At 36.8% G+C, this 21,290-nt stretch overlaps 1 protein-coding gene across 1 annotated transcript in view; it reads left to right on the top strand.

Moving 5' to 3' along the window:
- The window catches only part of LOC125645759 (nectin-3-like), a 75,449-nt gene that overhangs the window by 5,979 nt on the left and 48,180 nt on the right, over positions 1-21,290 (top strand). Inside the window, exons 2-3 of the mRNA XM_056140675.1 lie at positions 13,733-13,790; positions 15,992-16,357. Of these exons, the coding sequence (XP_055996650.1) occupies positions 13,748-13,790; positions 15,992-16,357 (409 nt within the window). The 5' untranslated portion in view covers positions 13,733-13,747. The remainder of the gene's footprint in view (positions 1-13,732; positions 13,791-15,991; positions 16,358-21,290) is intronic.

Below are 21,290 nucleotides of genomic sequence, written 5' to 3'. Positions count from 1 at the left end.
CTGCAGGTGCCTCTCTTAAAGATAAGGGCGAAGAATTTGATGATGTTCGTTCTTTTCTTCTCCAAGTAGATAGATGTCTTTGCACTTCTCAGCTCTTGAATCTTGGCACTATTGCCAATTTTTCTTTAGCTAGGTTCAAAAATCTAACGTCTCTGAGTTTCTTAAAGACAACCTACTTTTTTCTCCTCTTCATAAAGAGCAGTTATTTGGCATCTCTTTACGCAAATTACAAGAGGAATTACACAAAGAACCTCCTACTGTTAAAGTAGATGTACAACTCAACAATGGTAGTTCTAGGCGTGTTTCTTGTTCTTCTAAATCAGACGCTTCTAGAAGTAAGTCGCAAGGTGCTACTAAATCTGGCTCTTCTCTGCAAGGTTCAAGTAATCTTCAGAGAAGTAATGAGCATCGTTCTTTCCCATCGGCTTCTGGATCTAATAATAAAAAACCCAAAGTAGCCAAGGGTAAGAAATCTCAGTTTTGATGCCTCCCCCCCCCCTCCTGTAGCACAAACCACTCTTTCCGAGGAAGTAGGTGTTCCCTTTCCTCATCTTCCTGTGGGAGGACGCCTCTCTCTTTTTCTTCCTCATTGGTCCCGTCTCATTTCGGACAAATGGGTTCTTTCTGTGCTACGGATGGGTTTAGAGCTTCAATTTCGAGAACAGCCTCCTCTCTCTGCGGTTCCTCTGGAATTTTCTATGACCAGAGACCCGCGGAAAAATCTGTTGTTGCAAGAGGAAGTGTCTTTACTTCTCCAAAAGAATGTATTGGAAGAAGTAAGTCCACCTCTAGGTTGGGGGTTCTACTCTCGTCTCTTTCTTGTACCCAAAAAGAATGGACAAATGAGACCTGTGTTGGACCTCTCTTTTCTGAATCAGTATCTGGTGATTCCACATTTCAAAATGGAGACCAACAGGTCGATCAGAACCTCTCTCCATACAGGGATGTGGACGTCTTCTTTAGATATGACGGATGCTTATTTTCATGTCCCTATAGCTCCGGCTTATCGTAAGTTTCTTCGTCTGGTCTGGGAGGGCAAGGTATATGCCTTCAGGGCAATGCCTTTTGGCCTATCTACTGCTCCACTAGTGTTCACAAAAAAATTTCAAACAGTGGTTGTGTATCTACACTCCCAGTCCATTTTCATCCATACATATCTAGACGATTCTCTGATCAAGAATTTTTCTTTCAACCTTCTTCATCAACATACTCATCGAGTTATTCATCTTCTGTTGAAGCTGGGTTTCCTTATTTCTTGGGAAAAGTCAGAGATAGTTCCCAGTCAGAGTTTCATTTTCCTAGGGGAACAATTTCGAACAGATCTTGGAATAGTTCTTCCTCCAGAGGAGAAATTTCTCAAGCTTCAGTATCTGTTGGATCAACTACTTTCAGCCAAACATGCTTCAGCTCACCAGTTTCTACAGCTGATAGGTTTTCTGATTTCTCTGATGGACATAGTACCTTTAGGTCGTCTTCATATCCGTCCCATTCAGTGGTATCTTCTGGAATTTTGGGTACCAGCCTCACAACAGTGGGAAGCTGTTATTCCCATTCTTCCCAGATTGTATCCTCATCTTCTGTGGTGGTCAGTGAGAGAGAATGTTATAATAGGTTGCTCGCTAGACCCCCCAGTTCCTTCTATGACCCTGTTTACAGATGCTTCTCTGACAGGCTGGGGAGCTACCCTGGAAGGCAGAGAGGCATCAGGTATATGGTCCGGTCTCCAGTTGACAGAACACATCAATTTACTGGAGATGTGGGCTGTTCTTCTGGCATTGAAACACTTTTCCCAATTTGTTCAGGGTCAATCTCTGATGATAACCACAGACAATACAACAGTAGTGGCTTATCTGCAGAATCAGGGCGGCACACATTCTCAGTCTCTTTACCTTCTGTGCAAAGAAATTCTGTTGTTTTGCCGTTCCCTGGGAATTCGCTTGTCAGTCAGGCATGTTCCTGGCAATCTGAATCTAGTAGCGGATGCTCTCTCAAGGTCACTGCATCCAGTGAATACAGAATGGGAGTTACATCCAGCAGTCTTTCAGGAGATCTGTCTCAAGTGGGATCGTCCTCATATAGACCTCTTTGCTACGCATCTGAATTGCAAACTGCCAACTTTGTCTCTCCGATTCCAGACAACAAAGCTTTAGCAGTGGATGCAATGTCTTTCGATTGGAAGGGATGTTTTCTTACATGTTTCCTCCTTTTCGCCTCCTTCCCAAGATTTTACACAAAATCAGGGTAGAAATTTGCAAGACCATTCTTATTGCTCCAGCATGGCCAAAACAATCTTGGTTTCCAGATCTTCTTCAACTGTGTTGTGCGAGACCAATTCTTCTTCCTCTCAGGAAAGATCTTTTGTCTCAATTCAAAGGCAGGAAAGTTCATCAGAATCTTTCCAACCTCCATCTACACGCATGGTTACTGTCAGGGAATCTCTCAGACAGGATGGCTTTTCTGACAGAGCAGCCAAACGTATCTCTAGTTCAGTCAGAAAATCTACAGGAGCAATTTATGACTCTAAGTGGAACATCTTCTGTTCTTGGTGTTGTTCAAAGGAAATTGATCCTCTCGCAGTTACTGTCCAACAGTTAGCTGAGTTTTTAGTCTATCTGTTTGAAGACAAAGGTTTCTCTCCCTCTACTATTAAGGGCTATCGTTCAGCTTTATCTAGAACTATAGCTTTGTCAGGAGGTCCTGATTTTGGGAAGAATGAGTTCTTGTCCCTCATGGTCAAGAATTTTTGTTTGGAACGACCTAGACAACGTAGGTTGGTTCCATCCTGGAATTTAGCTTTGGTTCTTAGGACTTTACAATTTCCTCCTTTCGAACCTTTATTTTTAGCTCCCTTTAAGTTTTTGACCTTGAAGTGCTGTTTTTTATTAGCTTTAGCTTCTGGTCGTAGAAGGAGTGAGATTCATGCTTTCTCCATTGCAGATTCTTGTCTCAGATTTTCTGCAGATAATTCTTCAGTTACTCTGTTGACAGATCCATCTTTCTTAGCCAAGAATCAGTTATCAGACAAAGGTTCTGGACCTATTGTTATTCCTGCTCTACCTAAATCATTAGGTAATCAGGATTTATGTCCAGTGAGTACACTTCAGAAATATATTTCTGTTTCGTCAACGCTCAGACCTTCTGGTTCTTCTAGACTTTTCATTCCTATTAAGAAAGGTCTAAGTGATATTTCGGCTAAGACTATTTCTACTTGGCTTTGTCAGACTGTTAAGATGGCTTACCAATCTTCATCTCCAGAAGCCTTGTCTCGTGTTCAAGTTCAGGCACATGAAATTAGAGCCTTGTCTTGCTCCTGGGCTATTTTCAATTCCTCCTCTATGTCGGAAATCATGTCAGCTGGTTATTGGAGGTCTGATAGTACCTTTTATAACCATTACCTTAGATCTATGCCCCTTCATAGTGACAGTTTGTTCTCGCTTGGACCTCTAGTTTCAGCTCAAAAAGTGGTTTTTCCTCCTAGTTGCCAATCTCAGGGGGATTCAGCTCTACTTTGAATTCTGCTTATCTAAATTTATAAAGGTAACGTATTTATTGTGATAAATTCTAAATTTTTAGTATTAAAATTTGTATTGGTTAAATAAATACTTACCTTTATAAATCAGAGGTCCCAACCCACCTCCCCTTCATCCCCCTTCTAATTTTTTGTTTTATGTCAAAGAATAGATGATACCGGATGTTGAGTTCTGAGCATGTCAGAGGTGGTGGGTCACGAAGGGTGCTTTTTTGTTTACATGGTTTTTTCCGATACAAGACTGCAAGCAGGTGAATATCTAAATTTATAAAGGTAAGTATTTATTTAACAAATACAAATTTTAATACTAAAAATTTAGAATTAAATGTTGATCGCCATATTTTGGGGGTTCGAGTCCGACCGGTGAAACTCGGAAAATGGGAAAAGGAATGACCTCAAAACGACCTGCCATTCTACCCAATCTAATCTAATTTCTGTTCCACCAGCTGAGGTGCTAAACGTTCCGACTTCAATATGTTGCTTCCTGTGTGTCCTTGGGCCTGCATAAAACCATATTTGAAACCATGTATCAGGTGAATTTTATCTAATACAACAGAATATAATGAAAGTGCATTACATAACTTTACATATTTGATGGGGGTACATGCTAAGCTGTACAAATTTTGTTGAATTCCACTACTTTGAACAGTTTGTTTGTGGGTGTGGTCCGCCACGGACTGGGCATCGGTGTCGAAACGTACAGGGGTTAAAAGAACATGAGCCTCTGTTAAAGGCATAGCAGATACCTGTTGGCTTTGAAATTTTGTTTGGAAACTTGCTTACCTTTGGCCTCATGCCCACGCCCTGGTTGGTACGTCCTTATGTGTGGTTTTTGTCTGTAATTGCTACGGGAGGGAAAATTGTTCTCATTGTTGATCATATCCCTGTCAATTACCTTATTTGACTGCTCAGATTGTGGGGATGATATGAACATGACCCGTAATTCTGAATTTACCCCCCCCCCCCCCGATGAGGATGGGTGCCGCTCTTTTTTAAGGTGGTACTCCTCCTCATATTTCGACTAACCGACATGGCCCAATCTACTAGCTGCATGGCGAATGCTGTGAATGTATTTTAACAGTCCCTGACCCTTGTCTGGAAACTTCTCTAAATAAATGGATATGTAGAAAATAAATGGATATGTAGAAAATGAAGGTCGTTTTCCATATATGAATATTTGTGATAGTTTTGAGTTGCTGCTTCTCGATCATGATTTGCCCATCTTTGATAACGAGTTCACCCGTAACATGGGGCTCAGTGCGGACATGCTTCTAAAGGAGAGGCAAATCGATGTACTGTCCTGCCCAAATTTTAGATTTGATGGCCTGGGGAACATGAATTCCTAGAGCATCAGATAGACTTAATTCATCATTTGGTCGTGAACCTGTTCACCAAACGATAGTTCCGCATCACATTGCCCTCTTGATGTTACGCGATTTTCACCTAACTGATAGAATAGATCTCATATTTGAGTCGTGACTAACAAAGTTAATAACATGGTTACCTGCTGACCCTACCCCCTTGACCCCGGCTGCACTTCAATAACAGATCCGTTATCCTCAGAAATTGGCTTGGGTGGGAAACTGGTGACCGGGGGGGGGGTTCATCATGAAGGTCTACAACGATAGAGCTGCGTTTTTGACCAGTAGGCTTTCTTTTTGTTGACTACGCCGGCTCCTCTCCGTCTTTAGTTCTAACACCGGCACCAGACGTTTTTCGGCTCTTATGTTTGATATTAACGATAGCTCCAAGTCGCATCTTGGGCGTCATAAGGACTCTATGAAGTCACGGGCCTCATACTTAATACTGTATAGGGTGTAGATGAAGTCACAGGCCTCATACTTAATACTGTGTAGTGTAGATGAAGTCACGGGTCTCATACTTAGTACTGTATAAAGTGTAGATGAAGTCAAGGGCCTCATATATAGTACTGTACAGATTGTAGATGAAGTCAAGTGCCTCATACAAAGTCTGTATAGAGTGTAGATGAAGTCACGGGTCTCATACATAGTACTGTGTAGAGTGTAGATGAAGTCAGGGGCCTCATACATAGTCTGTATAGAGTGTAGATGAAGTCACGGGCCTCATACTTAGTACTGTATAGAGTGTAGATGAAGTCACGGGCCTCATACATAGTACTGTATAAAGTGTAGATGAAGTCACGGATCTCATACATAGTCTGTATAGAGTGTAGATGAAGTCACGGGCCTCAAACATAGTCTGTATAGAGTGTAGATGAAGTCACGGGCCTCATACATAGTCTGTATAGAGTGTAGATGAAGTCACGGGCCTCAAACATAGTCTGTATAGAGTGTAGATGAAGTCACGGGCCTCATACATAGTCTGTATAGAGTGTAGATGAAGTCACGGATCTCATACATAGTCTGTATAGAGTGTAGATGAAGTCACGGGCCTCATACATAGTCTGTATAGAGTGTAGATGAAGTCACGGGCCTCAAACATAGTCTGTATAGAGTGTAGATGAAGTCACGGATCTCATACATAGTCTGTATAGAGTGTAGATGAAGTCACGGGCCTCATACATAGTCTGTATAGAGTGTAGATGAAGTCACGGGCTTCCTACTTGGTATTGTACATGGTTTAGATGAAGTCACGGGTCTCATACATACTACTATATAGCATAGATTAAGTCATGGACCTCATAGTACTGTATAGGGTGTCAAAAGTAAGATTTCGTACAAATATAATTGCCTTCAAATATTGAAGTAAATATTTCACACTATAATGCAACAAACTGACAGCCCTACGTTAACTTGCTGAAGGATTTTCTCAGATAACACTCAACCTCGTACTAAGTTTCTAATCTCAACCTGGAACAGTTTGTCATTTGCCGTCATTTTACGATATTATCACATTAACGCCTCGCTTTTACATTACTTGATTGGTGATAGTGGACATTGCAACTGTTATTTAAAAGCGAAAGTACATTCAATGACGTATTCAGTTTCTGTGTACTTGAGTCACGTAACTTCCGGTTGTTTCAGATCACGGGCTTATAGATTTTTTCCATTAGCAACGTCGTCGGCTATGAAAAAGTGACAATATAGCGAAACAATGCTGCAGACGATCAGTGTCTGTGCAGGCTTGATATATGCTAAAAAGTATGATTAATACATCTGGTTACTAAAACGTTTGGAGCTGAACAAGGTCACAGGAGTTGTCGCGCATTCTGAAATTTTAGAATTTTGCATAAATTCTGCTAAAAAAAATTGAAAAGGAAACTTTTGTATTTTATAATTTATCATAATATCTTGAAAACGGTTGAGTTCCCCACCCCTAGAAAATATATATATATCATTGTTGCCCATGTCAATATGCATACTGTGCTGTTGGGCAAGTGCTCAAGGGTCATCTCCACCCGCTCATTATATAATTGGTCAAATATCTGGAAAATAGTTGAGATACCTAACCGTAAACCATATATATTCTTGTTGCTCTTGTCTTGATGAGAGGTTGAGTAAGTACCTCGAGGTCTTCTCTCATCCCTCCTTTAATTGATTGCTTTACCTTAAAACTCTTTAAGGTAACAAAACCTTGCTTGTGTATTTTCAAAACCAATTGTAGAAGTTCTATTTTGCTTTATTGTATGGTTGCATTGTCTCTCTTTTGGTATATTTAGATTTCACGGTGTTGCATTAAAATCAGGTGACTGTTCAGGCATGTGGTTTTCTTGTACAAATCATCGTTTTTCTGTCTCTAATTGGTCCCAGAAATGAAAATTCTGAAACCTCATTGCAAATTTACAGGAAATCACCAACCATATTCCAAAATATGATTTAGCTACTTAGTGAATAGTGAGAGAAGTTCTTGAAACCTAATGTTTGCAGGGGGGAAAAATGATTTTCGACCTCCAATCGGCATCACAGATGAAAAAGAAATTCCGAAACCTCATTGTAAATCTACAGGATACATGTACCACCAATCATACCCTAAAATCTTGAAATTTTAGACGAATTTAATTATAAGCTGGTTTTGAAAATAAGTCACCAATTTCTTGCAATAAAAAATATTTGAAAATAGGCCTGATTTGAAAACAAGTCATACATCTAAATGCCCTGAATTTTCTTTTTCTTTCTATTCGTAATATGATCAACATCAAACTATTTCAATGTTTTATGAACACATGTTTAATGCAAACATTTCACGACATTCGTGATTTGATTTTAACAAATTGAAATACTAGTATGTATTTGAAACATACAAAATGTAAATTTGTTAATACCATTATATTCCTAAACAGAGATCCATTCAAATCTAATTTAGTGGTCAATTGAATTCAATGTACGACTTATCTTATCAGGCTTTCAGCGAGTGTGTCCGGTCGACAAAGGATACTCATTCCTCCTTGGCACCTGATCCCACCTCTGGTGTGTCCAGGGGTCCGATTTTTTGCCCAACTCTTTATTTCGTATTCCTTATAGGACTAGTGAGATTGATTACAGTTCGTTATCTTTACCTTTCATTAAATTCTAAACTTTGAGTTTTTTATAAGTCATTAAATCACAGTCAGTGATTTAGTTCTAATATTATGAATGAGTCAATAGACACAATCATGTAGTTAATAATGTTTTAAAAATACCGAGTATCATAACATTTGTTTTGCTTTGATAATAAGTCGTGATTTAAAACTAAGACGATTTTGAAAATAAGCCCCAATTTTCTTACACAGACTCAAAATAAGCGGATTACTTTTAAGATTTTATGATATTTCGCTAATGTTTAACCTGTGAGATGAGTTTGAGGTAGACAATACAGAGACAGACAGATGGATATAACAGGATAACAACATTATACCCGAATTTTCTATAGAACGTGCTGGTATCAATATTCAGCTGATAAGGAGGGTAAATAGAGAAAGATGCCGGAAGCAGACAGTATATTCCAATGTCCAGTTTGACCCTTGACCTTTAAACATGTGACCTCAAAATCAATAGGGGTCATTTCTCCTGAAGATGCCAGTGTACCAAGTTTGATGTCTCTCAAGCAAAGAGTTCTCAAGATATTGAACGGACAGTATATTCCTATGTCCAGTTTGACCCTTGACCTTTGACCACGTGACCTCAAAATCAATAGGGGTCATCTTCACCTGAAGACGTATCAGTGTACCAAGATTGATGTCTGTCAAGAAAAGGGTTCTCAAGATACTGAGCAGACAGTATATTTCCATGTCCAGTTTGACCCTTGACCTTTGATCATGTGACCTCAAAATCAATAGGGGTCATCTTCTCCTGAAGATGTACCAGTGTACTAAGTTTTATGTCTGTCAAGCAAAGGATTCTCAAGATATTGAGCAGACAGTATATTCTAATGTCCTGTTTGACCCTTGACCTTTGACCATGTGACCTCAAAATCAATAGGGATCATCTTCTCTTGAAGTTGTACCAGTGTACCAAGTTCCATGTCTGTCAAGCAAAGGGTTCTCAAGATATTGAACGGACAGTATATTCCTATGTCCATTTTGACCCTTGACCTTTGACCATGTGACCTCAGAATCAATAGGAGTATTTTCTTCTGAAGATGTACTTGTGTGTCTCTCAAGCAAAGGGTTCACTAGACATTGAATGATCAGTATATTCCTATGCCCGATTTGACCTTTGACCTTTGACCATATAACCTCAAAATCAATAGTGGTCATCTACTCCTTCGGCTGTACCTGTGTGCTAAGTTTGATGTTTTTCAAGCAAAGGGTTCAAACTCCCCGTCGAGGCCTCATTACGTCACCTACGAATAGAACAAACGAACTATGGTGGAAGTTTGGCAAAGGGTTCTCAAGATATTGAGCGGACATTATATTCCTATGTCCAGAGTAGATTGACCCTTGACCTTTGACCCTTTGACCTGAAAAACAATAGGGGTCCTCTTCAAACTTCCACCAGAGTTCGTTTGCTCACAAACCAAACTCTTCCACTTAGGCATTATGGCATAGCGATTTCTTAGGCCGTGTATAGTGTGACGTCACTGTAGAATGACGAAAAAACATAACGTCACACGTAAACAACTTTCAAAACAAGAACGTAAACATCAAGTTTATTACTTTACACAATAATTTGAACAGAGTCTCCCTACTTTTTAATGAACTTTTGATCATTTTATGTTTAAGATAAAATCCATACTTTTATATTGATGTTCTTAATATTAATATTTTCAAACTTTTAACTGCGAACTACTTCTTTAGTGTAATTTGTCTGCGTGATAATCGCGGACTCACAATATACAAATCTGTATATTGTGGTGCGTCACATAGGAAAGCAATCGGATCACGCGCTCGTCTTTTTCCGTAACCGGTTCATTTGCGGTTACGGAAATAGCCGAGTAGTTACGATTGATAGGAGAGATCTATTCGTAGGTGACGTAATGAGGCCTCGACGGGGAGTTTGGGGTCCTCTTCTACTCAAAACCAACCCACATATGAAATATCATTATCATCAAGTGAATGGTTCTCAAGATATTGAGCGGACAACATGTGATCTACCGACCGACCGACAGGTGTAAACCAATAGGCCCATCTTCTTTTAAGGGGGCATAATAAGAAGGCTCTCATTTGAAAACTGTGGGAGGAGTAGGGCGGACAAATTATGTACCCTCCATATAATAATTATTTCCAAATAAAGGGGCAAAACTCCTGGAAAAAAGGTCGAAATGGATCAAAATTGCAGTATGATCTAGAGTGACCCACAAAGAAGCTACACAGCAAGTTTCAGCATAATATGTGAAAGGGAAATGAAATTATAAAGGGAAAACCCCGAACGAACGGACGGACGGACGGACGTACAGACATCGCTGTACCATAATACGGCCCGTCAAAAGACGGACGTATATAAAAACGGTCATATACTTATAAAAAGGTTAGAATTATTTCTTCAGGCCAAATTGGAGAAATGAAGATCACTTAATCACATAAAACGAAACTCATTAATTAGTCTCAGAGTTTAGAAAATGCATTTATTGTATTATGAACAGTCAACCCTTCTGATTTACAGTGTACGTGTAAGGTTTTGCGTGTGACACATGGATGAGAGTTTTGTTTGTTTTTAACACATGTAATTTATGACCCCAAAATTACCCAAACGTATGCATTCTAATCTGCCTGTCGATGTATTTCACCATTTTATATATAGATTCAACTCTCAGGACTTGTTGACAGCTAGAGACCAGGAAAGTTCACGATTTATACGTAGATCAAATTTAGAATGACCAGCAGTTCATTGTTTCTGTATTTACCCTTAGTCCAATCTTACTATGCCTCTATATGAATTTTAAAACAGGAAATTGAGAAAAACTTCCTTTTATATATCATATATGCTGAGCTTTCGACGGTAAGCAACACCATTTTTTCGTTGAGAAAACTTGTAGTATTTTGCATTCAGATGTATTTACTGAAGCTTCGAACGTTAATACAGCGCGTGGTGGGGGAGGGGATAAGAATTAACACTTTCACAGTCTACATGTATTTAAAAACCTAGGACAACCATTGTGTGTACTGTGTCGTAGGTAATGTCCTGTTTGTCTTTTTTTTTTTCAGTGTATTTGCTGTACAGGTATAATCCAAAATTCAAAATTCGGTTTCGATAAGTTACGTTATTGAAATCTCACATGATGGTCATTAAGGATAATCTCACATAATGGTCATTAAGGATAATCTCACATAATGGTCATTAAGGACATCCGCTACATTTCTTGTATTTCAATTAAAATTATTTTTTCATTTCCTCGATATGAAGAGTACGACGGCGTATTCGTGCCAATTTAACCCTAGCAGAAAAAATAAAAATAAATCGTTTCTACGATTTAAAAAGTCGTTTCTACGATTTAGAAAGTCGCTTCTACGATTTAAAAAAGTCGTTTCTACGATTTAGAAAGTCGTTTCTACGATTTTAAAAGTCGTTCTACGATTTAGGAAGTCGTTTGTACAATTTCGAAAGTCGTTTTTACTATTTATTAAATCGTAGAAACGATTTAAAAAGTCGTTTCTATGATTTTTAGGTCTCGGGTGACATATTGCAATTGGTTGTCGTCTGTCATCGTGCGTTAACAATTGAACATTTTTAACTTCTTGATAAGTATGGTAATTCCATTGTGAATGTACTATGAAATTATCATAAATTTATCATTAACCAGTCAGTATTAATTCAACCGATTTGGAATAAATAGGACCTCTAGTGATCGATCTTCTTGTTCGTTCTCCGATGAAAAATCGTCGATGTGGCTGGCATTTGCATTAATTATGAGTTCAAAGTGATATCCTTGCATAACAAACTATGGTTCCCCATTAAAAAACTCCCCCAGTTGCGAATAAATCGTCTATGGATGTGCTTTTGTTTTGATTCGCAAATCTGAATGTGGTCTCTTATGACGTCACAAATTCAGGAAATCAGGAACGATAATCGGATAACGATTTTCTATTTCGACTACCTCTTTGCACTTCAATTTCTTCGAGTTAATATCGTTATTAATCTTTAAAAAGCATTTTTATGAGAAGTTTATGAAACAAAGTTGAAAATTATGGAGAGAAAGGGTATTATTAAAAACCGTCTCCTATGACCTTTAAGGGCAGGGCAAAAACTGCCACAAAATTGAATAATTTTCAAAAATCATCTTCTCTACCACCACATATATGCAAGAAAAACTAAATGCATAGTGAACTGTGATGTAGAGCAGGAAGGCCTATCAAAATTGCAATTTCCATGGTCCCCTGGGTAGGGGTTTTGATCCCAGGGTGAGGCCAAACTTGGTATATAGCGTTCTGTTGACATCTTATATTGTAGTAATATTACCATACTCCGGTAGTTTTGTAGTTAAATCATCTAATCTAGTTATGCAAGAGTTCTGGGTTGGATACCTGATCTTTCCAAAGATTTTTCTTTCTGTCTTTGTTACAGTAATTAATCAGCCCTCGGGCTGACTAGTTATCATACGAAGAACTTCAAATGCGCTTGCGCTGTTTGGAATTGTGGGCATTGAGGTGATCTTGAAGTAGGTCATTCTTGATCACTTCGTAACAGTAAGGCGATCTTGAAGTAGGTCATTCTTGATCACTTCGTAACAGTAAAAAAGAATTCTGTGATCTGTATGCATTGATTTGCAAATATAAAATATGTTTTCTACAACAGATATCTGTATTTTCAGTTAAAATAAGAAAGTCTTACAAAACGGACACATTATAATCCTCGCTCAATAAAAAACAAAACTGGTTTAAATTAAACTGGTTCCCACTTTGAAGGTAATCTTTAAGTACGTCATTCCTAAGAACTTCGTTACGAATTAAAGAATTCCGTTTTATTGATTTTACGATTAAAATTTATTCTTTACACCATAATCGTATCTGTTATATCAGTAGAAATAAGAACATTTTACTAAATGGAAAAGTAATTGCATAGAAACCGTCAACGTAAACTAGCAGTGTTGTAGGTTCTTAAGTAAACTGGTCAATTTTAACTGGTTCGCAGTTCTTACCTAATGCTGAACAGGGATAAAAATCTAGTGGCTGACTCTCTAAGCTTTTTTCAAAAGCTAAACTTGTGTTCATTTATAGGCCTACAACTAGAGCTGACTTTATACTTTTATTTGCAACAACCAGGAACTATCAAAATATGTGAACTCTGAATCAGACGTGGTAATTTAAATATGCATGTGTATTATTATTCACCCATCAATGTATGGTTCTTTGATACTGTGGATTTCGAAGCGTCGAGTTTGATCTGATGATCCGCGCCTGTCAACGAGACGTGATCCAACTCTTCGGATCAAGTTACTGTAGTAATGATAAATTTATTTTATACCCCCTTATGCATTTTAAATCCACATTTATAAGATAATACATGTAAATGTAATCCAAATTATCAAAAATACAGACATACCGTGAAATTATGTTTTGTGTACGCAGTTTTGTTTGTGACGTGCCCAATATCTGCGTTGATGCATTGTGACGTCATTGTGAAGTTATCAGTTTCAGAGGATACTGAGACGGAATCAGAAAACCACAGTGTGGTGATCCGGAAAACCGTACCACACGTTGTGAAATCCACAGTATCAAAGAACGATACATTGTTGGGTATAGATACGAGATAGAATACAAATGAATTGTATATGGAATGTCACGAAAAATTATGTATAATTGGGAAACGTCGCATATGTCTTAAAAATTGAATTAGTGTCATGGTGTTTTTTAATTTGTATTTACAGAGTCTAAAAGGCGAGATGCAAGGGGTCTATTCGTTTATCCTTTTAATCCTATCAGAAGGTAAAAACTACTTTGAGATTATGTCGTTGTTTTATAAGCATTTGGTCGAGTACTACAAAATTATTGCAATTTCTTACAACAAGTCGTCAACATTAAAACATGAATAGGGGACAGACACCAGGAAGAAATAAACTCCTAACAATAAAGAAAAATTCTCAATGAGGAAACGATAACGCTATACAATATATAGCTCTGTATGCATAAAAGATTGAAACAGTTTTGTTTAACAGTCCATGAAAGGAACGTTTATCTTATGAATACACTAGATGAAAGCGCGAGAAATCACAATCAAATATATGTGATATAACAATCTCGTTTAAAGTCAGCATTTCGCAACTTTTATGGTCGTTATGACAATCTTGTTTGCCAATACAAACTATCATTGGGTCAAATGCAGTCTGGTGTGTTTCATACCGATTGTTAGGCCCTTCTTGGCACACTGATTTTGACTGCAGATAACTCCGTTTACTTGATCAAGATATAGGGCTCACGGTGGGTGTGACCAGTTATTAATTTCACCTTATTAGAAATGATAGAAAATAGTACAAATGACTAAATAGGAGACATATTTCAAGCTCTATAAAATCTGTAAAATCCAGGAGCTCCGCCCCCTGTATCCAATGGGGGCCTCAAGGCGGCCCCCAGACTCATATATGGGCACCCCCCGTAACCACAATTCCTGGATCCACCCTGCCTTAAAGGAGAAGGCATATATATGCGCTGCCTGCTGCCTAATCCCTTTTACTGTATGTTATGCATAATAAAATACTGTTTAAATTTTTTTTTTTTTTAAAAACAACAGAAACATTCTCTCCGCATTGAATATCAGATAATGATTTTACGAATGCAGTTGTAATCCATCATGCCGAATAGTTGACCAAAAACAAAATGAACAGTCGTTCATAATTTCAAAAATTGAATCCCGTATTGCGAATGTGTGTATTATGGTAGGTTTTTTTTTTTTTTGGTTTTTTTTTGTTTTTGTTTTTTTCTAGTGCGAGAATTTAAGGACAAAATTATAAATACAGTCGTTTCTTCTCGTCAAACACAATAATAAAAAACAATGCACTATATGAATGACACGGAAAAACTGCTACACTGTAAACATGCAAACTTCCCAGAACAGTCCCGAGCCATTTAATATCTGACATATTGGACAGTTTTCGACTTAATTATTACTAACTCTCAAGATCTGTATAATCACAAAACATGTTCAACCAAATTAAAAACTTTTTTGTGTTTATCCATATGTTTGTACCTTTCAATGACTGTTAATGAATTATTACAAAAAGTCGTAACAGTGACTTCTATAATCACGGAAAAAATTAAGAACATTGAAAATATCAGATGAATATCGTAATTAAAAATGTATCGATATGTCAGATCGTTGGTGCCTGGAGTGTTGAATGTTGAATCGTTGAATGAGATGTATATACATGTATATGTAAGTAATATGATTATACACCTTCATAAAATGATAAATATGGACCTAATCAAAGCTATTACAAGTATAACTAACACTGAACACCTATACAATCTTATGCTGATCATGATGTAAAGCAATCGCAACTTCTCGGCTTGCGATTGGTTGTATGATGTTGCCACGTTCTGGGCGATTTCAAACACTAAGATCACGGATTGAAGAATCGAACAGGTATATTTCATTTATTCAACAATGATCAAACTTATTTCTTCTACAAGATCAGAATCGATAAACAACTGATTTACTTCATATCGTATAATTTTAAGTTGTCATTTTAAAAAAAAAAAAAAAAAACAACTGGCTTTGATCAGCCACTTTACTCTCATTTGTGCTATTTCAGGGTAGTTTATCGAAAACGAAAGTAGGTTTTTAATTAATTCTACGATACTTACTATTCCCGTTGGATATTATTATAGCTTACAGACTTCACTTTACGTATGAAACAATATTAAAGGTGCAAGCAGTAACTCTGGAGCAAGTGTTTCGGAGTTTATTGGCAAAATGTGTTAATTTATAAGTATTGATGTACCACGGAGAGTAAATGTCATATGAAGATACATGTAGATAACATTTAAAAATCAATTTATGATTTCACCATGATAATAGATAAATACAATTTCTATAGAATGGTGGTGTAAGGACTTGTTCAGTAGATCAGGGTTTCCCAATGCTGCTGTTTCCGATGATGTAGTATTATTTGTCGGTATATCTGTTCTAGGTATCGTCTCACTGAAAGTAGTAACGGAGCCGGAACTTTATGTCACAGTCAACACGAATGCTTCGATTGTACTAAACTGTACATACGTCCTAGGAAACAACGACATTGTCTCCTCTATAGACTGGAAAAAGAAACATGGAAATGACTACAAAACAATAGCACGATTTATCCCCAATAAGCATGCATCTTTTTTACAAGATGGTATTTACTTGGAGAACAGAACTGATCTTGTAAACTCTGGAAATGAATCGAACAGTGCTATTCTGAAAATCAATGACGTAATGTGTGAAGATGACGGACATTACCAATGTTCTGTGTCGTTGTGGGCAGGTGGTGATTCAAGTGACACATCTGTGTTTATTCAAGGTAATAAAAGCAGTGAAGATGTCAGTAATAATAAAAGAAATTACAGTGAATGTAATTTCTTGTTTATTGTATTGAGGTCGGTCGATCCTCATGTGACTTATCAATATTAATGGTTAAAAGTGGAAAAACTGTATTAATTTCCACTCAATATAGTTTAATCTAACCAATAACCAAAGAAAATGTGTATGTTGCCACCCTTTTAAAGATGTCAGACATACAAAAACAGAAGCATATATCAACATAAAAAAATCGCACATTTTCGTTAAACAGAATGATGAAAATTAATAAAAACTTGTTGAAATGACAAATTTTAAATGTCAACAGTTTAAGAAATCTGATCATTCATAGATATATAAAAATTAATTGTGGATATTAGTGAAATCATTGTGTCATAGACATGCAGTAGAGGAAATTCCAGCATAGGAGTTATTGCCCTTGACAACCTTTTTTAAAATTATAAATAATTAATTATCTATGGAAAATAAAAACTTTTTCAGTATCAAAAGTTTACCAAATTTTTTATTTTATTCAAATTCCTCTGAAAGATATATTTCAATCATGCACAAATTTTAATTAAATAAAGATTTTGCAAAAACCTATGGCATCACATGAGGATCGATCAACCTTTTAAAAAAACAGAAGAAAAAAAAGAGAAAAACCCTAAATCCCCGAGGAGGGGTGCCATATTATATACATGTACTAGGTAATCATAATATCATCATGATACCATATATAACGAGGTATATGTATGGAAAGACCGAGTGAAAGAAAATAAATCACACATGAAATCCCAAAAATTCATAACTTCAATTCAACTGTCATTACGTTGATTAGCTGGATCTTATATTTCTCAAATAATTATATATATATATATATATATATATATATAAACACTAAGTTCCAAAAACACCCGATACCTAAAAGTGTCGGATCCACAACATGGATACAAGGTCAAGTACAAAAAATTATACAAAGCACTAAAATGACCAACGACACAAAGAACCAGATTGTCCCTCCCGGACGTTACGAGAAAGGAGTAAAAAATTCGATAATACATTTCTCATTCATTCTTTATCACAAAAAAATTTGGGAAAATTCCATTTTGGTTCCAAGTTATGGACAATTTCCTGATTTTCAAATGAAACTTTGTCCGCGGGTGATCTACAGGAAGGGCTAAAGATATGAACTGGAGACTTATTAGAGATGATAGAACATGACTTATAGATTTGCGTGAGCACTATTTCGTACGTCGTCATCACTTCCGGTCGCTACCGGAAGCAAATTTAAAAAATGGATTTTTTCAACTTATTTGTTTTTTACTGTTTTTCTTTGATAAAGGTAAGGTAAATAGAGACTCTTTATAGAATGCTGAATATGATATTTGATTTTAAATTGATCAAACCAAACTCTAGATATTCGTAATTTTAATTCTGAAGCGAGGTCCTCGCTAGCCTAATGGTTAGCGTGGTGGATTTTCATGCGGGCGACCCGGGTTCAATCCCCGAGATTACTCGAAAAAAAAATTCCCCACTTTATAACAAATGAAGAATTTAAGGTGATCTACTGGACAGGGAAAGAATGGAAGACCTTCTTGTTGCCATGGCAACAAGTTTCTAGTTATTATGTTCCCCAAACAAAGTTTGGGAACATATTGGTTTTACTCTGTTTCTTATTATGTTCCCCAAACAAAGTTTGGGAACATATTGGTTTTACTCTGTTTCTTATTATGTTCCCCAAACGAAGTTTGGGAACATATTGGTTTTACTCTGTTTCTTTTTATTATGTTCCCCAAACGAAGTTTGGGAACATATTGGTTTTACTCTGTTTCTTATTATTATGTTCCCCAAACAAAGTTTGGGAACATGTTGGTTTTACTCTGTTTCTTATTATGTTCCCCAAACAAAGTTTGGGAACATATTGGTTTTACTCTGTTTCTTATTGTTATTAAGATCTTCCGTCTCCTGCGGAAGACCTTACTATTATTGTTCGCGTTCTTCTTCTTCATTAAGGTCTTCCGTCTCCTGCGGAAGACCTTACTATTATTGTTCGCGTTCTTCTTCTTCATTATTATTATTATTAAGGTCTTCCGTCTCCTGCGGAAGACCTTACTATTATTGTTCGCGTTCTTCTTCTTCATTATTAAGGTCTTCCGTCTCCTGCGGAAGACCTTACTATTATTGTTCGCGTTCTTCTTCTTCATTATTATTATTATTATTATTATTTTCCTTGGTAGTACACGCGTTTTTCTCAGCCATTTCTCAATCGATTTTCACGAAATTTTCAGGAAAGATGTCTTTTGGTGACGAGACCTTGCTTGCAAAATTTCGTGCTTGACGTCACTTCCGGTCAGGAGTTATCTCTCTTTTAGTGACTTTTTGAAGGGCCTTGTTGTCCACACATCTCCTCCGTTAGTTTTGAAGCTAGAGTCTTGAAATTTCTACACAAGATAGAGTAAACATTTTAGAAGATTTGTGGGGGATTCGATTTCACCGGAGGCGATTTGCCTAAACGCTCGCCTGGACCTGAAAAAATGGATGCCAAAATTTTTCGCCGATTTCGGCGATTTTTGACCTTTGATCTCCAATATCTTTTTTCTTGCAAATATTTTGTTAAGACATGTAGAACAAAAGTTGTGCACATTTACGAGATCTTTTCGAAAATATCAAGATTTAGGGGCTAGCCCCTTAAATTAGGGATCTAGAAGGGCTCAAAGTCTAGATCAAATATCTCAAAAATCGTTAATATTTTGGTATAAGTCAAAGAACAAAAAATGTTTATCTCAACAATCCAAATCTATTCATATCAAAATTTAGGTCATATGTTACGTAATAAGGGATTTTAAGGGCCAAAACCATACATTTTTTACCCCTTGTATCTCGAAAACGACAAATATTTTGAAAAGCAATAAAGAACAAAAGTTGTTCAGAATGATGATCTGAACAATATGCATATTTCGTTTTTACCCTATGTGGCCCCGTTAGGGAGCTACAGTTTGGCCCCTAAAAATTACTTCTAGAAATAACTCGAGAACGGTAAAGAATTTCTAAATACTTGTTGAACAAAAAATGTTTGAAATGTCATGACCTTTCTTACGATATCAAGCAAAAGGGGCTGACCCTTTAAATTAGGGGCCCAGAAGGGTCCAAAGGTTTATGAGAATATCTCAGAAACTATTAATATTTTGTAATAAGTCATTGAAGCGGAAATGTTCATCTAAACGAGCTTGTTCTTATCAAATCAAAAAGTAGGTCATATATTACGTAATAAGGGATTTTAAGGGCCAAAATCATAAATAATTGACGCCTCATATCTTGAAAACGACAAATATTTTGAAAAGCATTATTGAACAAAAGTTGTTCAGAATGATAATCTAAACAATATGTACATTTCGTTTTTTCCCTATGTGGCCCCGTTAGGGAGCTACAGTTTGGCCCCTAAATATTTCTTGTAGAGATAACTCGAGAACGGTAAAGAATTTCTAAATACTTGTTGAGCAAAAAATGTTTCAAATGACAAGGCCTTTCTTACGATATCAAGCAAAACGGGCTGACCCTTTAAATTAGGGGTTCAGAAGGGTCCAAATGTTTTGGAGAATATCTCAGAAACTATTAATATTTTATAATAAGTTGTAGAAGCGGAAATGTTCATCTCAACGAGCTTGATCTTATCAAATCAAAAAGTAGGTCATATGTTACGTAATTAGAGATTTTAAGGGCCAAAATCGTAAATATTTGACGCCTCATATCTTTAAAACGACATATTTTTTGAAAAGCATTATTGAACAAAAGTTGTTCAATGTGTCATAACCTATCGATCAATATCAAAAAATGGGTCTGTGGGCCTCATGGCTCGCCTGTAGAGTCGATTTTTGTCGATATCAGTCGATTTCAAAAACTTGTAACTGGTAAATATTTTGTAAGGACATATTGAACAAAAGTTGTTCAGTTTATCGAGATCTATCGATTGATATCAAGAAATAGGCCTATGGTCCTAATGGCTCGCCTGTAGAGTCGATTTTTTGTCAATATCGGTCGATCTCAATAACTTTTTACAGGTAAATATTTTGTAAAGACATATAGAACTAAAGTTGTTGAGTCTATAGAGGGCTAAGTAATGACATCAAGAAATAGGCCCGCGGGCCTTATGGCTCGCCTGGAGAGTCGAATTTCAAACGAATTTCACCGCAACTTTGCTTCAGAAGCTTATGATATGAAAAATTGATTATATCTAAAGTGTCTTAAAGTCGGAAACTAAATTGGGACTCATTTGTCTTTTTTTTTTTTTTAACTCCGAGTGCATCAACAAATCGGACGGAAGACCTACTCGTTGCTCGCAACGAGATCGTGTCTAGTTATCAAGGTCTTCCGTTTCCAACGGAAGACCTTCTAGTGATTCTACTGTTTATTATTATTATTATTATTATTAAGGTCTTCCGTTTCCAACGGAAGACCTTCTAGTGATTCTACTGTTCATTATTATTATTATTATTTTTTTTTTTTTCCCTTTCGTCTCCGAGACCGTTGGATGGATTTTCCTGAAACTTTCACAAGTTATAGGGAACGATGGTACCTCGAGGTAATTTTTTCATTTTTTCAAAATTCACTTCCGTTCGTCAGATACGTCCGATTTTCCGGTTTTTGAAAGAAACTTTGTCCGGGGGTAAACTTGAAAACCACTAAAGATAATCGAATAAAACTTTCAGGGATGATAGATCTATATTCTCTATTGTGCATGCACGTAATATTTTTTGTCGCCGTCACTTCCGGTCGTCACCGGAAGTGATCAAATAAATCATCAATTTCAAACTTTTTTCTTTTCAATTGAAACCTACTTTGGTTTACTATATCTCGTTCTAAATCTCAAAAAATGTTGACCCCACCGGAAGTTGAATCTCCAACTTCCGGTTATATCAAAGAAAGACTATTCATTCTCT

Source organism: Ostrea edulis, chromosome 6 (assembly GCF_947568905.1).
Source record: "Ostrea edulis chromosome 6, xbOstEdul1.1, whole genome shotgun sequence".
In the NCBI taxonomy this organism is placed as follows: Eukaryota; Metazoa; Mollusca; class Bivalvia; order Ostreida; family Ostreidae; genus Ostrea; species Ostrea edulis.
Note: the sequence above shows the minus strand (reverse complement) of the source record. Positions and strands in the feature narration are given on the sequence as shown.